At 41.6% G+C, this 23,312-nt stretch overlaps 1 protein-coding gene across 4 annotated transcripts in view; it reads right to left on the bottom strand.

The window, feature by feature from the left end:
- Positions 1-1,341: 1,341 nt before the first annotated feature.
- Positions 1,342-23,312, bottom strand: part of LOC122556488 (15-hydroxyprostaglandin dehydrogenase [NAD(+)]-like) — a 39,743-nt gene continuing 17,772 nt past the window's right edge. For all 4 annotated transcript variants that reach the window (XM_043703174.2, XM_043703175.2, XM_043703177.2 and 1 more), the window contains exons 6-8: positions 18,965-19,041; positions 7,001-7,164; positions 1,342-4,797 (exon numbers count right to left, since the gene is read on the bottom strand). In XM_043703174.2, the coding sequence (XP_043559109.2) occupies positions 4,674-4,797; positions 7,001-7,164; positions 18,965-19,041 (365 nt within the window). In that variant the 3' untranslated portion in view covers positions 1,342-4,673. The remainder of the gene's footprint in view (positions 4,798-7,000; positions 7,165-18,964; positions 19,042-23,312) is intronic.

Raw genomic sequence — 23,312 nt, 5'->3', positions numbered from 1 at the left:
CTCCGGGGAAAAAGGAAATGGAAATAGAGGCAGGGTCACTGATAACATGCCTCCAGAAATTTCACTGGGGAGGATGTTGTGGAATTGGAATTGTGGGAAAAGGAGAAGAAGAAGATGATTAAATATTGTTGTTTTGTATGGACTAAGGAGCTCATTCTTCGTCCTGCCATCTTCTGGCCAAAGTACGGGTCGGACGAGGACTGGGTTTATCAATATTTGAACTTATATGTCAATAGCAAACAGTTCCTCAGTTAGGAGGAATCAGATTATGCTTCATGTTGGAAGAGGGGTTCCGGAACAAATATTCATTTAGTTAAAACAGAGAAGAGAGGCTCTCCCACGGCGCTGCCTCCATGGGAAGTATTAGATAATCTGCTGCCTCCATATAACAAACCTGCAAATAAGGCAGAAGGGGACTCAGGAGGAGCAGGGATAGGGGAATCGGCGGCAGGGACAGAGCCAGAGCCAGAGTCAGAGTCAGAGTCAGGACCAGGGCCAGGGCCAGGGCCGGGGAAAACTAGAACGACAGGGATGATTACACGCAAACAAAAGGTGAGCCAGAAGGAAAAGTTGGACAAAGACCCACAAGGAAGTACCACTACGTATCCCCTCCATGAAGTCCCAATAGGGGATAAGGAAATCAGGTTTGTAAGTACACCCCTAACGAACAGGGAGGTATGGACCTTTAAGAAGGAAATGAAGGTACTCATAGAAGACCGGGTGGGAGTGTCCGAACAAATTGACTAATTCCAGAGTTTATACATTTGGGTGGAACTAATATCTACATTAAACACTTTATTTACTGGAGAGGAAAAAGAGCTCATTAGAGGAGCCGCAATTAAGATCTGGGACAGGGAGCATCCAGTCGGGGCTGGGCCCGCTGGAGAAGGTGAAGCAAAGTTTCCCCTCAGGGACCCCGGGTGGGATAATCAAAATGAAGATCATAGAGAGGAAATGAAAGAGCTCAAAGACTTAATATTAAACGGAATCAGAGAAGCGGCGCCAAAATCACAACATATGACAAGGGCATTTGAAGTGTGCCAGGGAAGGGATGAGACCCCTCCAGCCTTTCTCCAAAGAGTAAGAGATTCTATGAGAAAGTATTCTGGAATAGACCCGGAAGGGCCAGTAGCAGAAGGGCTACTGAGGGTACATTTCGTTACAAAATCATGGCCAGACATCCAGAAAAAGATTCAAAAGATAGAGGGGTGGAGCGAAAAGCTCCTAGATGAGTTGTTGCAGAAAGCCCAGCAAGTGTTTGTGAGAAGAGAGGTTGAGAAGCAAAAACAGAAGGCAAAAATGATGGTAGCCACGGTTGATGAGGTAGTTAAGAGTAGAACCGATAGTAAGCAACCGGAGTGGTAGCTGGCAGCATGTTAAAAATAGAGGTAGGGGAACAGGACGAGGAGGACCCGTTAGGGGGACCAATCGACAGGGACAGGGATCGAGGTGGAAATTCCCACAGGGTTGTTACTACAGTGGAAAGACAGGTCACTTTAAACGGGAGTGTCCGGATCTGAAAAGGGAAGAGAGGGCGATACCGCTTATGAACTTTGTTGAAGAATAGGGGTGTCAGGGGTTCCTGCTCCCAGGGACCCATCAGGAATCCTTGATAAATCTAAAGGTGGGACCTTATAAAGAGGATGTAGTTTCCTTAGTTGATATGGGGGCAGCGAGGTCATCTCTAAATTTCAAGTCCAGGAGAGTGGGAATTTCGAAGCGAATATTAACTGTCTCTGGGGTAAAATGGGAGGGATTTACAGTTCCAGAAATTTATTATATTGTGAGCTTTGTTTCTCACACTAATAAAGAGCTTATGTTTGAAATATCAATTCTCCTGCTCCTCGGATGCTGCCTGACCGGCTGTGCTTTTTCCAGCACCACACTCTTCGACTCTGATCACCAGCATCTGCAGTGCTCACTTTTCCTATAATTTTTATGGATTTCAGCAAAGCCTTTGTCAAGGTCCCAGTAGTAGAATTATCAAGAAGGCAAATGCACATGAGATACACGGTAATTTGTTAACGCAAATTCAAAATTTACTCAGTTGTAGGAGACAGAGGGTGCTGATAGAAGGTTGCTTTAGTGACTGGAAGCCATTATCCAGTGACATACCACAGGGATCTGGGCTGGGTTCCCTATTATTCATCATTTATATAAATGACATAGATGACTAGATGGAGTTGGGGGGTGGTGGTGTTGGATTAGTAAATTAGCAGATGATGCAAAGATTGGTTGGGTGGTTAACAGTGAGGTTGAGTGTCTTGGGCTACACAATGATATAAATGGGATAGTCAAATGAGTAGATAAGTGTCAGATGGAATTTAACCCTGAAAAGTGCAAGGTGATACTTTGGATGAAGTAATTTGACGAGAGAATATTCAATGAACAGCATGTCAGTTGGAGGTTTGGTGGGAAAAAGGACTTTGGTGAGTTTGTCCACAGATATTTGAAAGCTGAGGGGCATGATTGTAGGGAAATGAAAAAAGCGTACGGTACGTTTGCCTTTATCAATCAATGAATAGATTACAAAAGCAGAGAGGTCATGTTGGAGTTGTGTAGAACTTTGGTGACACCACAACTAGAGTACTGTGTATCACATTACAGGAAGGATGTGATTGTACAGAACGGGGTGCAGAGGAGATTCACCAGGAAACTACCTGGGATGGAAAATCGAAGGTATGACAAAATCTTGAATAGGCTTGGGTTGTTTTCATTACAGCACAGTAGACTGACGAGCGATCTGATTGAGGTGTACAGGATTATGAAGGGCATGGCCAGAGCAGACAAGGAGCAGCTGTTCCCCTTATTTGATGAATCAGTCATGAATGGACACAGGGTTGAGAGTGTGGTGCTGGAAAAGCACAGCAGGTCAGGCAGCATCCAAGCTTGGATGCTGCCTGACATGCTGTGCTTTTCCAGCACCACCCTCTCGACTCTGATCTCCAGCATTTGGAGTCCTCACTTTCCCCTACGAAGGGACACAGGTTCAAGATGAAGAATAGAAGGTTGAGGAGATACGAGGAAAAGGTGGCATTAACAGTTTGGAATGCACTGCATGGTTGTTTCACATCCTTTGAAACATATATCTGGGTGAGTACTTGGCACATCATAACATTCAAGGCTATGGACCAAGTGGGATTAGGTTGAAGGTCAGGTGTTTATCACATGTTGGTGCAGACTTAATGGGCCGAAGACCCTTTTCTGCACAGCATGATTCTGTTCTATGATACTTGTGGTGCAGTGATAATGTTCCTATCTCTGGATCAGAAGGCTTGAGTTCAAGTCCTACCTGCTCCAGAGTTGTGTCATAACACATTTGAACAAATGATTTAAATATCTATTACATACTGGATGGCCTTGACAAGGTGGATGTGGAAAAGCTGACTCCTATTGTCCTGGACACCTCTTAGGGGGCAATTTACAAACTAAAGTTGCTCTTCAGTACAAAGGTCAGGATACATGTTATCTGAGGGCTGTACAACTTTGGAGCTCTCTGGCTCAGAAGGTATGGTAAACAGGGGGGATTATCAAATATTTTTAAGGAGGAGGTATACAGATTCATGTTCGGCAGGAGGATCAAGGGTAGATGAGAATGTGGAATTCGAAACACAAACAGATCAGCTATGATCTTAGTGAATGACGGATTTTGGGAGGGGGAATGAATAACCTAACTCTGCTGCGAATTTGTGTGTTTGTAAGGTAATATTCTGGGTGGACCATGGATACATATTTTTCTCATAAGCTGGTAAAAAAATGTATGGTGTAGTGCTAAAAATGTCAGCTGTACAGAGTCAAGTTTTTTGCGGCCAATAACTAGAGTCAGAAAAGGGAGTCAGTGACGTAATGGTAATGTCAGTGGACTACGAATCCAATGACTGAAATTTATGGTCTTTATTAATGCACAACTAGAATGTATAACCAATTAGAAAAGATGAAATAGAAAGCTAGTCAAATGGTGCCATGAAACTATGATTGATTGTCATAAAATTCCGTCTGATTCATTAATGAGCTTCTTTACAGAAGGAAATCTGCCAACTTTACCTGTTCTGGCCAATTTGTAACACCAAGTCACAAGAATATGGATGACTCTTAATGCCCCTTGAAATGGCCCAGTTCAAGGGCAATTCAGAAGGACCAACAAATTCCATAGACGAAAGAATAAAGGGAAATGAAATGAATAAAATGAGCAAATGTTTATGAAGAGCCATAACAAATGGGAGAGGCAAAATCAAAATTCTTGAGAAATGAAATATAAAGATCAAACACATCAGCAATATGCAGCTGCATAAAGAAGTGAATGATGTTTGTATATAGCAGAACACAGGCATACAATGGAGACAATGCTGCTGAAATCTGAAACAGCTATAATGCCTTATGGGGCTCAGATATCATTCTTGTTTGAAAACACTCACGTGAAGTGCTTTTTGACATTATGCTTAGTAGACCAGAGGCTCCTCAACTGGCAACAATGGAAGCTCAACCCGCCAATCTTCTAAAAAACATGTCTGCTGAGATGTCCAGTGGCTCATCTCTGTGCTGTAATTTCTAATTCTCCACCTAGTAAATCACTAAAAATCTTGCAACAGTGTAATCTGTATTGGAACTCTGTGTTTTGGGGTTCCAGCATCACATGCTCAGAGTGTTGGGATGGAGGCTGCAGACATTCTGGGTCACAAGAGGCTCTTGGAGTATTTCAGGTGGACAATTCCTTTTTGCTTCGTCACTGTCATAACTTCACCATTCTTAGTCTCGTCAGTAGCAAGTTGCAAGAATCCCTCAGCGACCAATGACGGGCTGCAAGAACAAAAAGATGTTTCTTTTCATTGAGAAAAACAGGATTATTTTTGCAATTTATTAAATCACAGGTTGGAATAAGTTCCATACAGCATGGAAGTTGGCCACTTTGCTTGTGTTGGTTTTTGAAAAAGGTTTCCAATTAGTCCCTTTCTGCTTTCTCCTCTAACATGTTCCTCACAACCCAGTTCTTTGGACAAGCTCTTGATCATTGCCCCAAACATCTCTGGCTCAGATTTCAAACCTTGTTTGGTTACATGAAGTGTCTTGTGACAGTCTACTGCATTAAAGGTGCTATATAAATGCAAGTTAGTGTTGTCGTTTTGTTGTTTTCACGTCGTTGTGCACAGCTTTCCCTTTCAAGAATTTATCCAATTTCCTTTCAAAACAACTGGGATTCATTCTGCTTCAATCACCCTTCCAGATCACAACAGCTCGCTGCATAACTCTTCTTATCTGTTTCTCTGATTCTTGGTAATACTATATGTCAATACTCAGACAGCAATTGCTTGTCTTATAACCATGGAAAAAGTTCATGACAATTAAAATATATCTAAGTCTTGATTCTCAACTTGGGGACCGCGGTCCTGATTCAGAGAGTCTGCAACTAATCCCTAGCTCCAGAAAGGGAAATGAGATATCACAGAAATTTTCATGACACAGAGTTAGACCATTTGGCCCACTGGCTTTTCAAATGAGTGTCAGTACCTTCTGCCAATTTTCTATTTTTTCCTTTTATCCTTACATATTATTTCTGTCCAAATAATCATCCAGTAGCCTCTTGAATGTCTCAATTGAACCTGCCTCTTTCAGCAATACACCCCAGACCACAATTACTGTTTATGTGAAAAAGATTTTTGTTGCATCGGCTCAGGCTTGGATGGCCGAAGAGCCTGTTCCTGGGCTGTAAATTTTCTTTGTCCTTTTGTATTTGCTTCTTTTGCATATCACAGGGGGAAAGGATATCCCAAGGAGACCCTGGAAAGGGAGGCCGGAGAAGAGACGAAGGTAGATTGGAGAATTTGGCACCGTTTTCCCTGGAGAGGTAAAGGCTTATAGAAGATTTGATTAAAATTTTTCAATTATGAGGGGGCCGGACAGAGTAGCTTGTGAGAAACATTTTTCTCAAAAAAGGATCAAGGACAGGAGGGACACATGTAAGGTAATTTGCAAAAGAAGCAAATGTGATGTCAGAAAAGCCCTTTTAACATGGTGAGCAGTTTGTTTCTAGAATATTCTGCCTGGAAATGTGGGGCAGGTAGGTACAACTGAAGGCTTTCAAGAGGGCACTAGGATGATTATTTAAATACAAACAACATTCACCAAAAGTTAGACCTGGAGAAAGGAGATTCCAGGAGGGTACACCAGGAACAGGAGTCCAAAGAGGATGGGGAAGGCACAAGAAAGAGAGACAGTGAAAACTTGGGAAAACAATACTTGAGGAGAACTAACCCAACATTCAGACATCTAAATAAAGGGAGACTCAGGGTAGGAAAGAAGAACAGGAATGGATGAACTAGAAGGATAGATTCGTAAAGGGTAAAGGACAGCGGAGGAGGGAGAATCAAGAAGGAGAGATCTGGGAAGAGGAGACCCAGGGATCCTGGAGATCTCTGGGGAAGGAGGGAAGGGGATGTGTAAGACCCAAAGTGAGAGTGGTTGACTGAGAGGACCTGGAGAAGAGAACTGCAAACAGGAGGATTTGAATCGGGAGGACCTCAAGCAAAAGGACTTCAATAGGGAGAGCTGTGCAAAGGAGGAGGACATAAAGACCAGGGGCCAGATAAATGTATATAAATTCAAAACATAAACAAAGGATAAAGTGGCAGAAAATGAGGTGTATCAGTTTGAGATATCTGACAGTTTGGAGATTTTCCCAGAATGCAATATTTCCAGGAAAACCATTTGTCACTCTCACTCAGGTTCTGGAGTTGGATTATAAATTACAGATATTCTGACACATTGGGAGGGGAAAATTTGCTAGATCATTTTCCCCAAGGTGTTGGATAGGGAATGAAACTCACTCTATGCTGTCTCATAAACACAACCATGGCAGGTACAGTACAGATTAGATATGGAGTAAAGTTCATTCTATACTGTCCTGTCAAACACTTTCAGAACAAGGAGCTAATTAAATCAATGTTTGAATAATGCCACGGGTCAACAAGAGTTAGAAGATTTAGATTCCAACTTTCGTTCTCACTCTATAATGCCCAATGCTGCCACTGCCTGTATTGCAAACTTCTCCAGTCCGGCAAACTGCCCCAGTGTTTCTGGTGATGAAAAAATCTTCAGGATTGGGGTATCGGTGAACGCTGGACAGAGGACATTGATCCGAACTCCGAGATTCTCTGCTGCAGAGGCTCCCTAAATACAGGGAACAAAACAAGACAGAGATTGGAGATCAGCACAGCACTGAAAATTGAGCAGTGGTCACATTACATAAGCAATTCTGGTGCAGTACTTAATTTAAAAAAGAAAATTCATGGAATGTGGGAGATTATGGCAAGACCAGTACTATTCTCTGTTCCTATGTAAGTAAATGGATTGCTGGGCTATTTCAAAGAGCAGTTCAGAGCAAGCACATTGCTGTATGCCTGGAGTAACACATAGGCCAGTCTGGGTAAGAATTCCAGGTTTCTGGACAAGGGTTAGCCTGCTAAGTTGTTGTGACAATCCAAAACCCTCATGTGTACTAATACTGTCACTAACTTTTTAATTCCAGATGTATTTAATTACTGAATTTCTGCTTTTGCTTTAGTGGAGCTGGCATCACAAACTGACATCTACACGCTGCCAATGTGCACTTGGTACATGCCAGAAAAGTTAAATTCTTCAGCCGATGTTTGGGAGTTGAATGTGTTTCTGGATATTTAGTCCAGGGCTTTGGATTACAAAAGAACATAGGAAATACGAGATGAGCAGGCCATTTTATTCCTTAAGCCTCCTCCACCATTCAGCTAAATCATAGCTATATCATATTCTAACTGAACTCCAATCTCCTGCACTATTCCCACATCCCTTGATATCTTTACTAATGAGGAATCTATCAATCTCTGTCTAAATAGGCTGTATAATGGAAACTCAACTGTACTCTGGTGCAGAGAATTCCAAAGATGCACCATTCTCTGAGTGAGGAAATTCTTCTTCACCTAAGCCCTAAATGGCTTATCTCTTATTTTCAGACTGTGTCTCTGGCTCTGGATTGCACCCAACCAGAGAGATGATCTTCCTGTACCTAGTCTGCCAATCCCAGTAAGAACTTTGTACGTTTTAATGAGATCACTCTCATTTCTCTCAATTCAAGAAAATACAGGTCCATTCTCCACTTTCTCTCCTCAAATGATAGTCCTGAATCCCAGGAATCTTACTGGTGAGTCTTTGTTGCATTCCCTCTCTGGTAAGCATATCTGTAACTTAAGTAAAGAGACCAAAATGGTACACAGTACTCTAGGTGTAGTCTCATTAAAGTTCTATATTCTGGGTATACTCTCACCAAAGCTCTAATCAACTTCAGCAAGGCAGTTTTACTCCTGTACACAAAAACATTTACATTAAAAGCTAATTTTTTTTTTTTACTTTCCTAATTGCTTGCGTACCTACACATTAGTTTTCAGTGACAATGCACAAGGACACTCAGATCCCTTTGGATATCAGTATTTCCCAACTTTTCACCATTTAAGGAAAATCCTGCATTTTTGTTTTCTTCCCTGTGTTGATAACTTCACATTTTTCTACATTACATTCTATTTTCCTACTCTTGCCCACTTACTTAGTTGTCTAAATCCCCTGAAAGCCTCTCCATGTCCTCTTCACAACTCATGTTCCCATCTCGTTTGTTGCCATCAGAAAACTTGAAAATATTCCATTAAATGCCACACCCACATGCCACATTGATCCAGATTGTGAATAGCTGTGGCCCAAACTCTGATCCTTGTGATGTATCATGAGTCACAGCCTGCCATATGAGAATGATCTGTTTACTCTTAATCACAGTTTTCTGTCTGTTAACCAGGTTTCAATTCATTTCAATATATTATTTCAATTCTTAGATTCTCTAATTTTGCTGACTAACACCCTATAAAGTCTTCTGAAAATCCAGGTGGACCACATCCATCTATCCTTATCTCTTTTGCTAGTGAGCTATTCAGAAAACCGGTTTGTCAAACATGATTTTCCCCTCATAAAAGCATGCTAATTCTGTCCAATGCACCATAGTTTTCTCCGTGATCAGTTGTCGTATTTTTTACAATAGATTCTAACACTTTCTGTACTATTGATATTAGGCTAACAGATCTATAATATTCTGTTTTCTCTCTCCTTTTCTTAAATTGTAGGATTAAAATTTCATCAGCTATTAACCTGCAAAACTGTTCCAGAGTCTATTGGATATTTTGTCAATGAGAACCAAGGCACCTCCATCTTAATAGCCACTTCTTTCATCTCTCTATGAATCATCGGGTCCAGGACACTTATCATGTTTCAGTTCCATTAACTTCCCCAGTACTACTTTATTCAAAATATTAATTTCTTTTGTTCTTTATTCTTGCTTGTCCTTTGATTCTCTAGAATTCTTGGAGTTTTTTTTGTACCTTCCTCCATAAAGAAAGGCACCAAGTATTTATTTAGTGTCCAGTCATTTCCTTATTCACTCATTACTAGTTCATTTCTTTATTCTGCATTACTAGTTCAGTACCACTACGATACAAAATTCTCAGCATCAGTCAACACTTGCACCATGGAACTCTACCAAATTCTATCAAATGCGATCTTGATGTCACTGTCACCTCACATATCTTTTGTCCATGTTTGAACCAAGGTTGTAATGAGGTCAGGAGCTCAATGGACCTGATGGAACCCAGATTGGGTGGTAATGAGCAGGTGTTTGCTCAGCAAGTGATAATATTGTTGATGACAGGTTCCATAACTTTATTGGTGATCGAGAATAAACTGATGGGTCAGCGATTGACTGGGTTGAATTTGGTAAAAACAATGACTGCAGATGCTGGAAACCAGATTCTGGATTAGTGGTGCTGGAAGAGCACAGCAGTTCAGGCAGCAACCAAGGAGCTTCGAAATCGACGTTTCGGGCAAAAGCCCTTCATCAGGAATAAAGGCAGTGAGCCTGGAGCGTGGAGAGATAAGCTAGAGGAGGGTGGGGGTGGGGAGAAAGTAGCATAGAGTACAATGGGTGAGTGGGGGAGGGAATTTGTCCTGGTTTTTGGAAAACATGGACATGTCTACTACTGTATCTAGGTCACTAACAGAAGCAGAACAGTATTATGATACATTTGAGAAACACATTTTAGCACTAACCTGAACATGCAAAGTAATTTCAGATTATGTGAGGGAATTACAGTTCAAGATCAAAACTGACTATCATCCATGATTCACTCTTCTGAACACAAAGCAAATTGCCAAGTTATCACCCAGAATTCAATAGTACAGATTCAGACTCATAAAATAGGACTCAATTACTGAATAAGGTGTAGCAAAAGCAACAGCAATTCTGTCAAGGATACCATCGACTGGAACTGAATGGATTTAGATTTAAGTGAAGAGGTTAAGATCTCACATTAGAAGTTGCTAAACACTTAGTAGATGGTGAAAGAAATTTGCAAGAAGTACAAGAAGCACAAGAATAAGATGAAGAATGTATCCAAACCCAGAATTACCACCTGGAAAATTGGTCAGATTATATGCCAAGCAATCCAATACTATGCTGCTACTTTGTACAGCATAAACACATCATTGTCATCTATGACCTAGTATTCTGCAATGAAAGATCAGTAATACCAAGAGCTCTTTGACTTTAAATTCTTCAGAAAATTAATTAAGGACAACTGGCAATTACAAAATCTTATGCCAAAGCAGAACTCATTCTGGTGGCCAGATACTTCTAAGTCAACAAAGGACACAGCCAAGAGAAAAGAGAACCACCATTACCTTCACTTTTTCCAGCAAGACTATAGACGTGTTTGGAGCTATTCAAATTCAAACAGGAAGATCTTCATTATTCTGACAGACTATTGTGCAAGGTTGACTTAAGTAAATTGCTTATACCAAATTAGGGCTGAGATAGTAATAAAACCACTAAAGAGAATTTACAGAATGCAGAGCATTAAGGATATGCTAAATTGTGTTAATGTTATGATGTTTGAATCCTACTTGTCATTTTTGTTTGAATTAGGCTTTCATAATTTTGCTAATACAATTGTATAAGTGCATAATTGTGGGAAAATGAAAATGAAAATATTTGTTAGAAGTTTATAATGATAGTAATTTGATTTATTTTCAAAGTTATTACAAAGAAACCTTCACCATTGCAAAACGTCCTTTCCTCTCAGGGTGAAGAAGATATTATGAAAAGTTGTTTGAAATATTAATTTGGAATATAATTGACAGGACACCTACCTATATGTTTCAGAACACTATGCAAAGCGAAGGAGTCTAGCTGCAGCAGGGAAAAATGTCACATTTGCAAAGAACAAAAGCTGCTCAACTGAAGTAACTGAGTCTACAATGGTTTCAGAGGGAGGTCACATAACCCAGTTTATGGCTGTAATAAAGCTATTGGATTTGAACACAGTCAGCTGACCTGGAACAAAAACCTTGGCTCTATCTCTGTTTTCACTGAGAACACTCTCCTTAAAGATTGTGAGCTGTGAATCAACAGGAAAACCCCATTAGCGAAATTGAAGCACTCCTAAAAGGAGAATTCAGATTTCAGAATTATCAGAACTTCAGAATAAGCAAACATCAGCCAATCATAACTGATCCAGGAAGAAATTCCAGTGCCAACAGCATGTGTGAAATGTGACTTTGGCTGCAGACTAAAATTTCACACAATCCGTCTTTCATTGTTTCTGAAAGTAAAAATTATGTAATGAAAATGGACTATCAATATTCAACTTCCATCATGTGATTTTTATAACTGGGCCCTTTCATGGGTGAAAAAATATTTTTTGACAAAAGGCAAATACTGATGTAAAACAGCTGGCATGATTACCTGACCAGGCAGAGCCAAGTTTATGAAACTAATTGTGTATAAGGATCAATGTGAAGTTAAATTAGTATTGTTGCAAAAGGCACTGAAACTCAGATCTCTATCACTTAGTTTAAGTCACACCTTTCCGAAAGTTACATTGGGATGAAAGTTAGTGTAGATCCTGCTACTTAGAATCACACATTCAAACAGTACAGAAGAGGCCCTTCAGCCCACCAAATCTGCACTGGCAAAAACTATTCTAAATCTACACTAGTCACACTTTCTAGCACTTGTCTCATATGCTTGAACATTGTGACATTTAAAGAGTTCATCGAAATACATCTTAAAGCTTGTGAGGTTTCCCACCTCAACTACCCTCCCAGGTAGTCCATTCCAATTTCTTGGAAAAAAAAAGCTTTTCCTCAAATCCCCACTAAATTTCCTTTAAAATTATGCGGCATTGTTATTGAACTTTCAACTAAGGGGGTCAGCTTATTTCTCTTCATTATGTACATGCCCATCATAATCTTATGCTCCAATAGGACCCCTTTCAACTTTCTCTGCTCTGAAGAAAATAACCCGAGGTTATTCACCCTTCATAGTGAAATGCACCATCCCAGGAAACATCCTCTTTTGCCCCTCCTTCTAGTGCAAATACATTCACGATATGATAAAGGCAAGCATCTCACAAGCATTCTTAACTACCTTATTAACCTGTTCTGCCACCTTCCTCTCAGCTTCCTGGTGTCCTGCCATTCTTTGATTACTCTCTTGTCCCTTCTTTCAAAGTCTATCACCTCACATTTATCAGGATTAAATTCTATCTGTCAGTGATCTGCCTTTCAGACTAGTCTGTTTATATCCTCCCATAATCTAACACCATCTTGCTCATTGTCAACCACTCAGTCAATCTTTATGTAATGCACGATTTACTTTTCATACCCCTATGTTTTCATCTATATTGTTTATACATATCACAAACATTAAAGGATCCAGCAACGGTCCCTGTGATACACCACTGGCCACCAGCCTCAAGTCACACAACAGCTTTCTATCACCACCCTGTCTTCTACCACTCAGCCAATTTAGATCCAAATTTCCAAAGTTATCCTGGATCCCATGTGCTTTTACGTCCTTCATCAGTCTCCCTTGCGGAATATTGTCAAAGGCTTTGCTGAAATCCATTTAGACAACATCAACTTCATTACCCTCAACTACACACCTGTTTACATCTTCAAAAACTTCAATCAAATTTGTTATGCAGGACTTCTCTCTGATAAAGCCACATTGACTATCACTGATCAAACCTTGCTTCCTAAAGTAGAGATTAATTAGCTCCTACAGAATTTTCTCTAATAGTTCCCATAACACTGATATCGACTCACTGGTTTATGGTTTCCTGGTCTGTCTCTATGAATGTTTTGAAAAGTGGGACCACATTCGCTGTTCTCTAGTCCTCTGGCACCTTCCCTGTGACCAGAAAGGAAATAACTGTTTGGGTGAGAGCCCCTGAAATTTTCTCCCTCATCTCCCACAGCTCATCAGGACCTGACAATCTGTCCATTTTTAAATCCTTCAAAATCCCCAGTACCTCCTCACTCTGTATATCAATCTGCTCAAGAATCTTACAGTTTCTCTTCCCTAATTCTGTACTTACATCCTCCTTCTCCAAAATGGAGACAAAAATGAAGTACTCATTTAAAACTCAACCTATGTCCTTTCGCTCCATGGATAGTTTAGCTCCTGGGTCTTTAATGGGCCATTTGCTTTCCCTGGTTATCTTCATTCCCTTGATATACTTCCAGAATACCTTGCAATTATTGCTAATTTTCCCTGCCGTGCCTTATTTTGCTCTCCTAATTATTTTCTTATGATCCTTCTTGCACTTCCTATCCTCCATTAAGGCCTCTGTACATTTGCTCCCTTTGCACTTGTTAAAAGCCTCTCTTTCCTAGGCATGCCAGGTTCTTTGGGCTTGGTGATGCTCCATGTTACCCTAAAGGGAACATGTTGCATTTGCCCTCCCCCCGATTCCTTTCTGAACACCACTCCACTGTTCTGCTGTAGATTTTCCCACAAGTAGCTGTTCCCAATCTACATTGGTCAGATCATGACTTATTTTCATGAAACTGCCTTCCCCCAGTCCAAACCCCTTTGACGAAGGGGCAGATGCCTTCTTCATCTCTTTTGAAAGGTTAGCACAACAGTTAAAGTGGTCAGTTGAACAAAGATGCTGCTGTTGCACAGCAGGATGGCAGGGAAAGTTCTCAAAGTTTACTTCCTCTTCTCTGAGGAGAATGCCATTGACTGTGAGACAGAAAAAGGGGCAATGTTAAGTGTCAACAGCAAACAGTCAATACCCTCAAGAAACAGCCTGAACAGACATACCCAGAATTGAACAGCTTATGCAACTTATGTTTGACCACTCGATAGAGGCACTTAAAGTTTGAGGTAGTTTTCTTTGCAGAGTTCAAAATTTCAATATCCTTTCCAATTTGGACTCAAGTTGAGGAACAGAGGATAGCAGGATGAAAAAAAGTAGCAATTCTGTCTGACAACTGTAAATGAACGCACACAACAGTAAACTCAGGCAAGTTGGGGTCTGGAAACTGTCACACAGCAGAGAGAGGCAAGGGTGAGATAAATACGTGAGACAAACCTTAGGGAAAAGAAAGACCATGCACAGAGAACATTACCATCCCTGACCATTAAAAGGAGAGAATCAGGTGGGACACTATCCCATGATGGAATGCTGAAGCACGTAAAGGAAAATTGTTACTTCCGATATTCTACAGAAATGCAAGCTGCAAGGCCAGTGACCTGGAGGTGGTTTGTGCCTGCTCATGCATGATTGCATACCAGGAGAGCTGTCTGGAGTTTATACTACAGAAGACAGTAACCAGTCACTGCTTTAAACCGTCAAAGAGGGAGGTTGGCATTCTCTAAGTCATTGGGTACACACAGACCTCGATATTGGAGTAAATTAAATTCCAGTTTGCTGATAAAATGACTCAAGGCAGCCAATGTAGCCCAATTTGGGTTCCCCACAGCCACTCAGTTCCTGACCTCATTATAGCTTTGGTTTAAATGTGGACCAAAGAGCTGCATTCTTTGGGCAAGGTGAGAACAACTGCCCTTGAGATCAAGGCCACGTTTGACCAATTGTAGTATCAAAGACCCCGACCCAAAGTGGAGTCAATGGGAAACAGAAGGAAAACTCTCCGCTGGTTGGAGTCATACCTGGAACAAAGGAAGACGGCTGTAGTTGTTGGAGGTTAGTCATCTCAAGCTCCAGGACATCTCTGCAGGGGTTCCTCAGGACAGTGCCATAGGCTGAATCATCTTCAGCTGTTTCATTAATGACCTTCTCTCCATTAGACAGTCAAAAGTGGGGATGTTCACTAATTATTATTCAATGTTCAGCACTGTTTGTGACTCCTCAGATAATAAAGTAGTCTACATTCAAATGTAGCAAGTCCCAGATAAAATCCAAGCTTGGGCTGAAAAATGGCAACTAACATTAGTGCCACATAATAGGCAAAAGTGAGGACTGCAGATGCTGGAAACCAGAGTTTATATCAGATAGGTACTGGAAAAGCACAGCAGGTCAGGCAGCATCCGAGGAGCAGGAAAATCGATGTTTCGGATAAAAGCCCTTCATGAGGAATATTCCTGATGAAGGGCTTTTGCCCGAAACGTCAATTTTCCTACTCCTCGGATGCTGCTTAACCTGCTGTGTTTTTCCAGCACTACACTGATATAAACTTAGCGCCACACAATGCCAAGCAATGACAATCTCTAGTAAGAGACAATCCAACCATTGCCCCTTGACATTCAATGGCATGACACCAATTGAATCCCTTACCAGTAACATCCTCGGGATTACTATTTACCAGAAACTGATCTGAACTAACCATAGAAATAAATGGTGGCACGGTGGCTCAGTGGTTAACACTGCTGCCTCACAGCACCAGGGACCCAGGTTCGAGTCCCACCTTGGGCGACTGTCTGTGTGGAGTTTGCATGTTCTCCCCTTGTCTGCATGGGTTTCCTCCAGCTGCTCTGGTTTCCTCCCACAATCCAAAGACGTGCAAGTCAGGTGAATTGGCCATGCTAAATTGCCCATAGTGTTAGGTGCGTTAGTCAGGGATAAATATAGGGTAGGGGAATGGGTCTGGGTGGATTACTCTTCGGAGTGTCGGTGTGGACTTATTGGGTCGAAGGGCCTGCTTCCATTGTGTACAGAATGTCATCTAAAAAAAGGAGCAATGAGTAACTCACCACCTGACTCCCCAAAGCATGCTCCCTTTCTAGAAGCCACAAGTTAGGAGTGTGATGGAATACTCCATACCTGCCTGGAAGAGTGCAGCTTATCAACTCTCAAGAAGCTTTACACCATCCAGACAAAGAACCCACTTGACTTGTACCACATTCAGAAACATCCACTCCCTCCACCACCAGGCAGTGTGTACTATCTACAAGATGCCTTAGACAGCCCTTCCAACCCAGACTGTTTCTTTGCAGAAGGACTAGGGCAGTGGAGAATGGGAACACCATCACCTGTATATTCTCCTTCATTAGATTAGATTAGATTAGATTACTTACAGTGTGGAAATAGGCCCTGTGGCCCAACAAGTCCACACCGACCCTCCGAAGAGCAACCCACCCAGACCCATTCCCCTACATTTACCCCTTCACCTAACACTACGGGCAATTTAGCATGGTCACTTCAACTAACTTGCCCATTTTTGGACTGTGGGAGGAAACCGGAGCACATGGAGGAAACCCATGCAGACACGGGGAGAATGTGCAAACTCCACACAGTTGCCTGAGGCGGGAATTGAACCCAGGTCTCTGGCACTGTGAGGCAGCAGTGTGCCACCGTGCCGCCCAAACCACTCACCATCTTGACTTGGAAATAGATTGCCGTTCCTTCAATCCTGTTAGTCAAAGTCCTGGAATTCCCTCTCTTGTAGCATTACGGTTCTACCTACAGTAGATGGATTATTTCGGAAGGTAGTTCAGCACCACCTTCTCAAGGGCAACTAGGGGTGAACAATGGATGCTGGCCAAGCTAGTGACTCCCACAGCTCATGATTGAATAAAAAATATTGAAGGAAGCTGACTGGCTTATTCCTGATACTGAACTATACAAAAACAAATATAAAATTGGCAATGTAACCTCCCTTTTTAAGTTCATGCTTTTCTGTCACCAAAGGTGGAGTGTGAGAAGGAAAGAAATAAGTTTACCCTTCCTAATTCCATTATAATAGGGGGACATTCATCATTATGGAAGATTATTCAAAGGGAATAGAAGTCAACTGTCCACATAATATCACAACAAAGACAGCAATACAATCACTGAAGATAATCTACGTAATAATGGCAGTCAGGACATTGCCATGCTCCAGACATTAATGTGTAGTTTGCAAGTGAGCAGTTTAAGAGATTTGCACGTGGGTTTGACTTCATTTATGTTACTTGTTCACCTCTCAAGCAAGCAGAGAAGCTAAATGAAGAAGGTGAACAGTAAAAGCATTACTAAAGAAGAATGAAGATATAAATTTTGCATTAATAGGTTAATGATCCATTCAGTAATAGAATAGATTATTACTGTCAGGGTCACTGATGAGCAGGAGACAGAGAATACAACTTCCATCTCTGCTTCAGAACTGACAATTGAAGATTATTCTGAATGACCTTGGAGTACAGGTTCATAGTTTCTTGGAAGTGGAGTTGCAGGTAGATAGGATAGTGAAGAAGGCATTTGGTATGCTTTCCTTTATTGGTCAGAGTATTGAGTACAGGACATTGGTGAGGCCATTTTTGGAATACGGCATGCAATTCTGGTCTCCTTCTATCGGAAAGATGTTGTGAAACTTGAAAGGGTTCAGAAAAGATTTGCAAGGATGTTGCCAGGATTGGGGGATTTGAGCTAAAGGGAAAGGCTGGAGCGTCAGAGGCTGAGGGGTAACCTTATACAGACTTATAAAATCATGAGGAGTATGGATAGGAAAAATACACAAGGTCTTTTCCCTGGGGTGGGAGAGTCCAGAACTAGAGAGTATAGGTTTAGGGTGAGCAGGGAAAGATATAAAAGGGACCTAAGGGGCAACGTTTTCATGCAGAGGGTGGTGTATGTATGGAATGAGCTGCCAGAGAAAGTGGTGAAAGCTGGTACAATTGCATCAATTAAAAGATATCTAGACGGGTGTATGCATAAAGGAAGGGTTTAGAGGGATATGGGCCAAGTGCTGGGACTAGATTGTGTTGGGATATCTGGTTGGCATTGGCGAGTTGGACCGAAGTGTCTGTTTCTGTGCTGTGCATCTCTATGACTATGACCAAAATAGATTCAAGCAGTGCAAAGAGAAGCAAATGGACAACCCAGCACAAAATCTCAATAAAAGATACAGGCCCCAGGATTTACCAGAACTGCAGTCCAGGGAAAGAGAGTATGGGTATGAAACAGAGGATAGGGATGTTTGAAACAGATCATGGAATTATAATGAGAAGTTGTAATATATTGTTATAAATTATTAATGAAATCAATTGAAAGTTGGCACAATTTCTCAGAAGAAGAGAACTGTGAAACCATCCAGGAGAGGAACTGTCACACTCATGGAAGAGTGCAGAATGTGATCAAAATCAAATCAAGAAGGTTGGTCAGCGCATTATCTTGTTAAGTCTGAGATTTTGGGAAAGATAGTGGGGATATGTTTAAAATATGAATAATAAGGGAGCTCGGGGGAGATGCAGAGTAATGGAGTTAACATTAAATGGACACGTAATGATGATGTCAGAATCACATGATTAAACAGACAGCACTGGAAGAGAGCAGAAGTACTAAACTGGTGAAAAGAGGATATGTGTCTAGATTACGCCATAAATATAGAGTTCTTGCAAAATGTTTCATTCAGTCCAGTAGCATTGCTTCAGGAGACTAAACAGAATTAGATCCAAAACACAAAATCAAACAATCTATCAGAGATCTAGGTTTTTTGCGCTTATTGTATTGCAGACCCAGTAAGTCAGACCCTGAATCTATCAGAGATCCAGCGAATTAGTGATCCAGTAAACTCAGTTTTGCATCCATTGAAAATCCAGCGAGATGGGCTATGAATCTTTTAGAGAATGTGAGGGAGATGAGATGATTGAGCAAGTTCAGCATACACTTACAGCCACTGCCCTGGAGAATCCCACCACTCCATGCTTCGAAGCTGAATAGACTGGTCCAAAAATTATTGGATTGATTCCTGTTGAAGGTTGATTAAAAAAAAGACAAAGAATGTGTTGAATTACTAGTCTGCATGAAAAGGTAAAGGATTTTATTACCCATCAGTAAACCTGGATCAAGGATTAAGATCCATAAAACTGGAGATTTGACCTTGTGGGGTATAAAATCTTCGAGGAGAAAGTGAGGACTGCAGATGCTGGAGATCAGAGCTGAAAATGTGTTGCTGGAAAAGTGCAGCAGGTCAGGCAGCTTCCAAGGAACAGGAGAATCGACGTTTTGGGCATAAGCCCTTCTTCAGGAATCGTGAAGTAGGGCTTATGCCCAAAACATCGATTCTCCTGTTCCTTGGATGCTGCCTGACCTGCTGCACTTTTCCAGCAACACATTTTCAGCTTGTGGGGTGTAGGTGGTCTCCTTCCTATTGGAAAGATGTTGTGAAACTTGAAAGGATTCAGAAAAGATTTACAAGGATGTTGCCAGGGTTGGAGGATTTGAGCTATTGGGAGAGGCTGAACAGGCTGGGGCTGTTTTCCCTGGATCGTTGAAGGCTGAGGGGTGACCTTATAGAGGTTTACAAAATTACAAGGGGAATGGATAGGGTTAATAGGCAAAGTCTAGAGTCCAGAACGAGAGGGCATAGATTGAGGGTGAGAGGGGAAAGATATAAAAGAGACCTATGGGGCAACTTTTTCACACAGAGGGTCGTACGTGTATGGAATGAGCTGCCAGAGGAAGTGATGGAGGCTGGTACAATTGCAACATTTAAGAGACATTTGGATGGGTATATGAATAGGAAGGGTTTGGAGGGATATGGACCGGGTGCTGGCAGGTGGGACTAGATTGGGTTGGGATATCTGGTCGGCATGGACGGGTTGGACCGAAGGGTCTGTTTCCATGATGTACATCTCTATGACTCTATGAACTGTGCCATCCCAGGTGACATGGAATTCCAAACGAGGAATGTGATGGAGACTGAAATTACCAAGGGCTGTAATTCCAGGCACTACGTGGATGTCAAAGGAATCAAATACTACCACCCTGTGTCAGATACAGACTACCAATCAACAACCCACAAGCTAGGGAAACAGTCCGACAAAATAGTCTCTGGATGATCTAGGATATGATTACGGATGCACACAACAATCTGCACAGGTACAAACAAGAAACTGCGTGCCAAAAATCATTAATTTCAAAAACAACTAATCAGAATTGGACCATGAGAATTGAATAGGCCATCACCATAGGACAGTACAGGACCACATACAGAAAGAGAATAGCACTACAAGACAACATGACTAAGCTAACCAACAGCAGAGAAGACAACATGACAGACAGCTGGGTAGGAAACCTCTTCAACTGACTGCCTACAGACACAGAAAAAGATGTAATAGTTAAGAGACTCAACTACAACCACAGGGACACAAAAACAATAGACTTCTCAGCTGCACCAGAATGTACGCTCAGAACTATTGGACTAATTGAAGAGACTTAGCAAATAGTCAGACAAACCATTGCACCCTTTCTAACAAAGAAAAGACAAATGAACAATCTCAACACCAAAGAGAGAGAAGCCCTAAAGGTGACAAGAACACAGCACCAGCGGACTAGGGGAGAATGATGGTTATCATAGACAAGACCGAATATATTCAGAAACTACTTGCAGATACTGACACCTACCTATTGAGGGAGTGTAACCCCACACCATAGCTAACCAATAGAATAAACAACACACTGCAAAATCTACAAAAAAAGGACTACTAACCAGGATTGACCTACAAAGGATGAAACTGGAAAGCAACTACACCCAGAAGAGTTTACAGTTTACCCAAAGTACACAAACCAGACATACCACTTAGACCCACAGTGGCACTCACTGGAACGCCATCGCATAAATTGGCAAAACAACTTCAACAAAAACTAAAACATCTTATCAGCAGATCCAAACACTGCATAAAATCATCACAGGAATTCCTAGACAACATCAAGAACATAAAAATAGACAAGGATGAAGCAATGGTCTCATTTGATGTAACGACACTGTTCACTTCAACTGACAAAACTCGAGCCAGAGAGACAATGGCCAACCTCCTGGACAAACAGAACAGACGACATGACAGGGAACTTATCAACAAGGACTGCATACTCAAGCAACTAAAACTGTGCTTGACGATGTACTTCACATTCAACAACCAAATATATGAATCAATGGAACACCTATGGGCTCACCCATATCTGGGTTCATAGCAGAAACAGTGATGCAAAAATTGGAACAAACAGCCCTCCCACAAATCCACCCCAAATTCTACATCAGATATGTGCACGGCACTTTTGTTATCATTAACAGAACAGAAATCGAGAACAGAACACACACCAGACTATCAACGCCATGCTCACATGGATCAGATTTACTGGAGAGGAGGAAACCAACAATCAACTTCCATTCCTGGATGTGATGGTAAAAAGACCACAAAAGTGTACAGAAAAGCCACACACACCAACCAGGTCCTGAAATACACAAGCAACCATCTGAACACACGCAAGAGAAGCTGCATTAGGACTCTGTTCAAAAGGGCTACATCACACTGTAGCACTCCCAACCTATGAAGGGAAAAAGAAGAACACCTCTACAGAGTCTTCACCAAGAACGGATATCCCCTCAACTTCATCCGCAGATGCCCAACAGACAATCAACACGATGAGGACATGCCATGACCTAACTCGCTAGCTACACTACTTTACATAAAAATGTCTCAGAACTGACAGTCAGACTGCTCGACCACTTAGGTCCATATCAGCCCATACACCGCCAGCCATGCTCAGACAACAACTTACCAAGACAAAAGACCCTAGACCCATCATGTACAAGACAAGCGTAATTTACAAGATTCCAAGCAAAGACCACACAAAACATTATATAGGACAAACAGGCAGACAACTAGTAATCTGCATCCACGAACACAAACTAACCAATAAACGCCACTATCAGCTGTCCCTAGTAGCCACACACAAAGATGACAAGGACCACAGATTCAACTGAGACAACACAATGATCATAGGACAAGCTAAACAAGAGACAGCCAGAGAGTTTCTGGAAGTATGACACTAATCCATGGACTCCATCAACAAGCACATCGTCCCAATATACCGGCCACTACAACAAACAACTGCAAACAGCTACTGAAAGCAGCATGAACAGAACAAAATAAATTCCAGAAGACACAGTACAGCAGTGCTTCACTGTAGGCTCCAAGGCACTGAAGATGTCACCTAGACAGGAGACAAAATATCTGTAAATCAATTTCCCAGCTCAGCAAACGTACCTACAAAAATGATTCCAGGGCAGGGAAATGCTCCAAACATTAATGGGGGAGAGGGTGAATAATGTCCCTGACTTAAAATTCAGTTTACCACCATTGTGATCAACTTGCTCAATTCCAAACTGTGTCCAGGCACAGAGTTCAAGTGTCAATCAGAGGTGTTGGGCTGCAGATATCTGCTGTTTTCTGCCCTTTTTAATGCCATTGTAAGTTGGGTTTTCTGCATAGTGTGGCTCCAGGTAATGTGGAATTACACTGGCTGAAGGAGCGAAAACAGCAGGAAGATCAATGAAGGGATGTAACGTTATTTTGGGTACAGATTGGATTGCATGCTGTCAAAAGGCCACCAACTATTGGTACCCGATATCTCCCACATTCCCAGCATGGGTGAGCACAAATTGCTTTGCTTGCTGGTTTATGTGAAAGTGAGTGTTTAAAAGTCCATTTCTCAAAAATACCACAGAATCACTGAGCGTCAGTGACTGTCACAGTACATGGTATCTTGAACAACAGAAGATGACCAATTGGCCCATTGTGCTTGCGCTTTTTTTTCTAATGAGCCCTCCAATTTGTCAGAGGCCTTTGCTCTTTACCTGCAGCCCTATAACTGGTTCCAAACAACTAGTTACCCAATCTGTGTACATGGGTTTTACATCACAAAAATGAAATCTGAACCATTTCTTATAAGCACATCTACTGATGTGTAGCCTAAAACTGGTACAGTAAGTGATCATACCCCAGTAGATATGCAGGAAGTCTATCCCAGATACTCAGAGAACCTGGATTTGCAAGTGGTGACGACACCTGTGTACACAGTCAGCTAGTCTACAACCAGGTACATGGTCAGCATGTCTCCTCCAGATATACAGTCAGTGGGTATACTCAGAGTATACATTTATGAGTTATTTCTGGGTATACATTCAGTGGCTCTACCACAGATACACATTTAGTGAGTGTAACCTTGGCAGAATCA

Source organism: Chiloscyllium plagiosum, unplaced genomic scaffold (assembly GCF_037043375.1).
Source record: "Chiloscyllium plagiosum isolate Xiang-an unplaced genomic scaffold, Cpla_swu_hap1 HiC_scaffold_16, whole genome shotgun sequence".
Taxonomy (NCBI): Eukaryota; Metazoa; Chordata; class Chondrichthyes; order Orectolobiformes; family Hemiscylliidae; genus Chiloscyllium; species Chiloscyllium plagiosum.
Note: the sequence above shows the minus strand (reverse complement) of the source record. Positions and strands in the feature narration are given on the sequence as shown.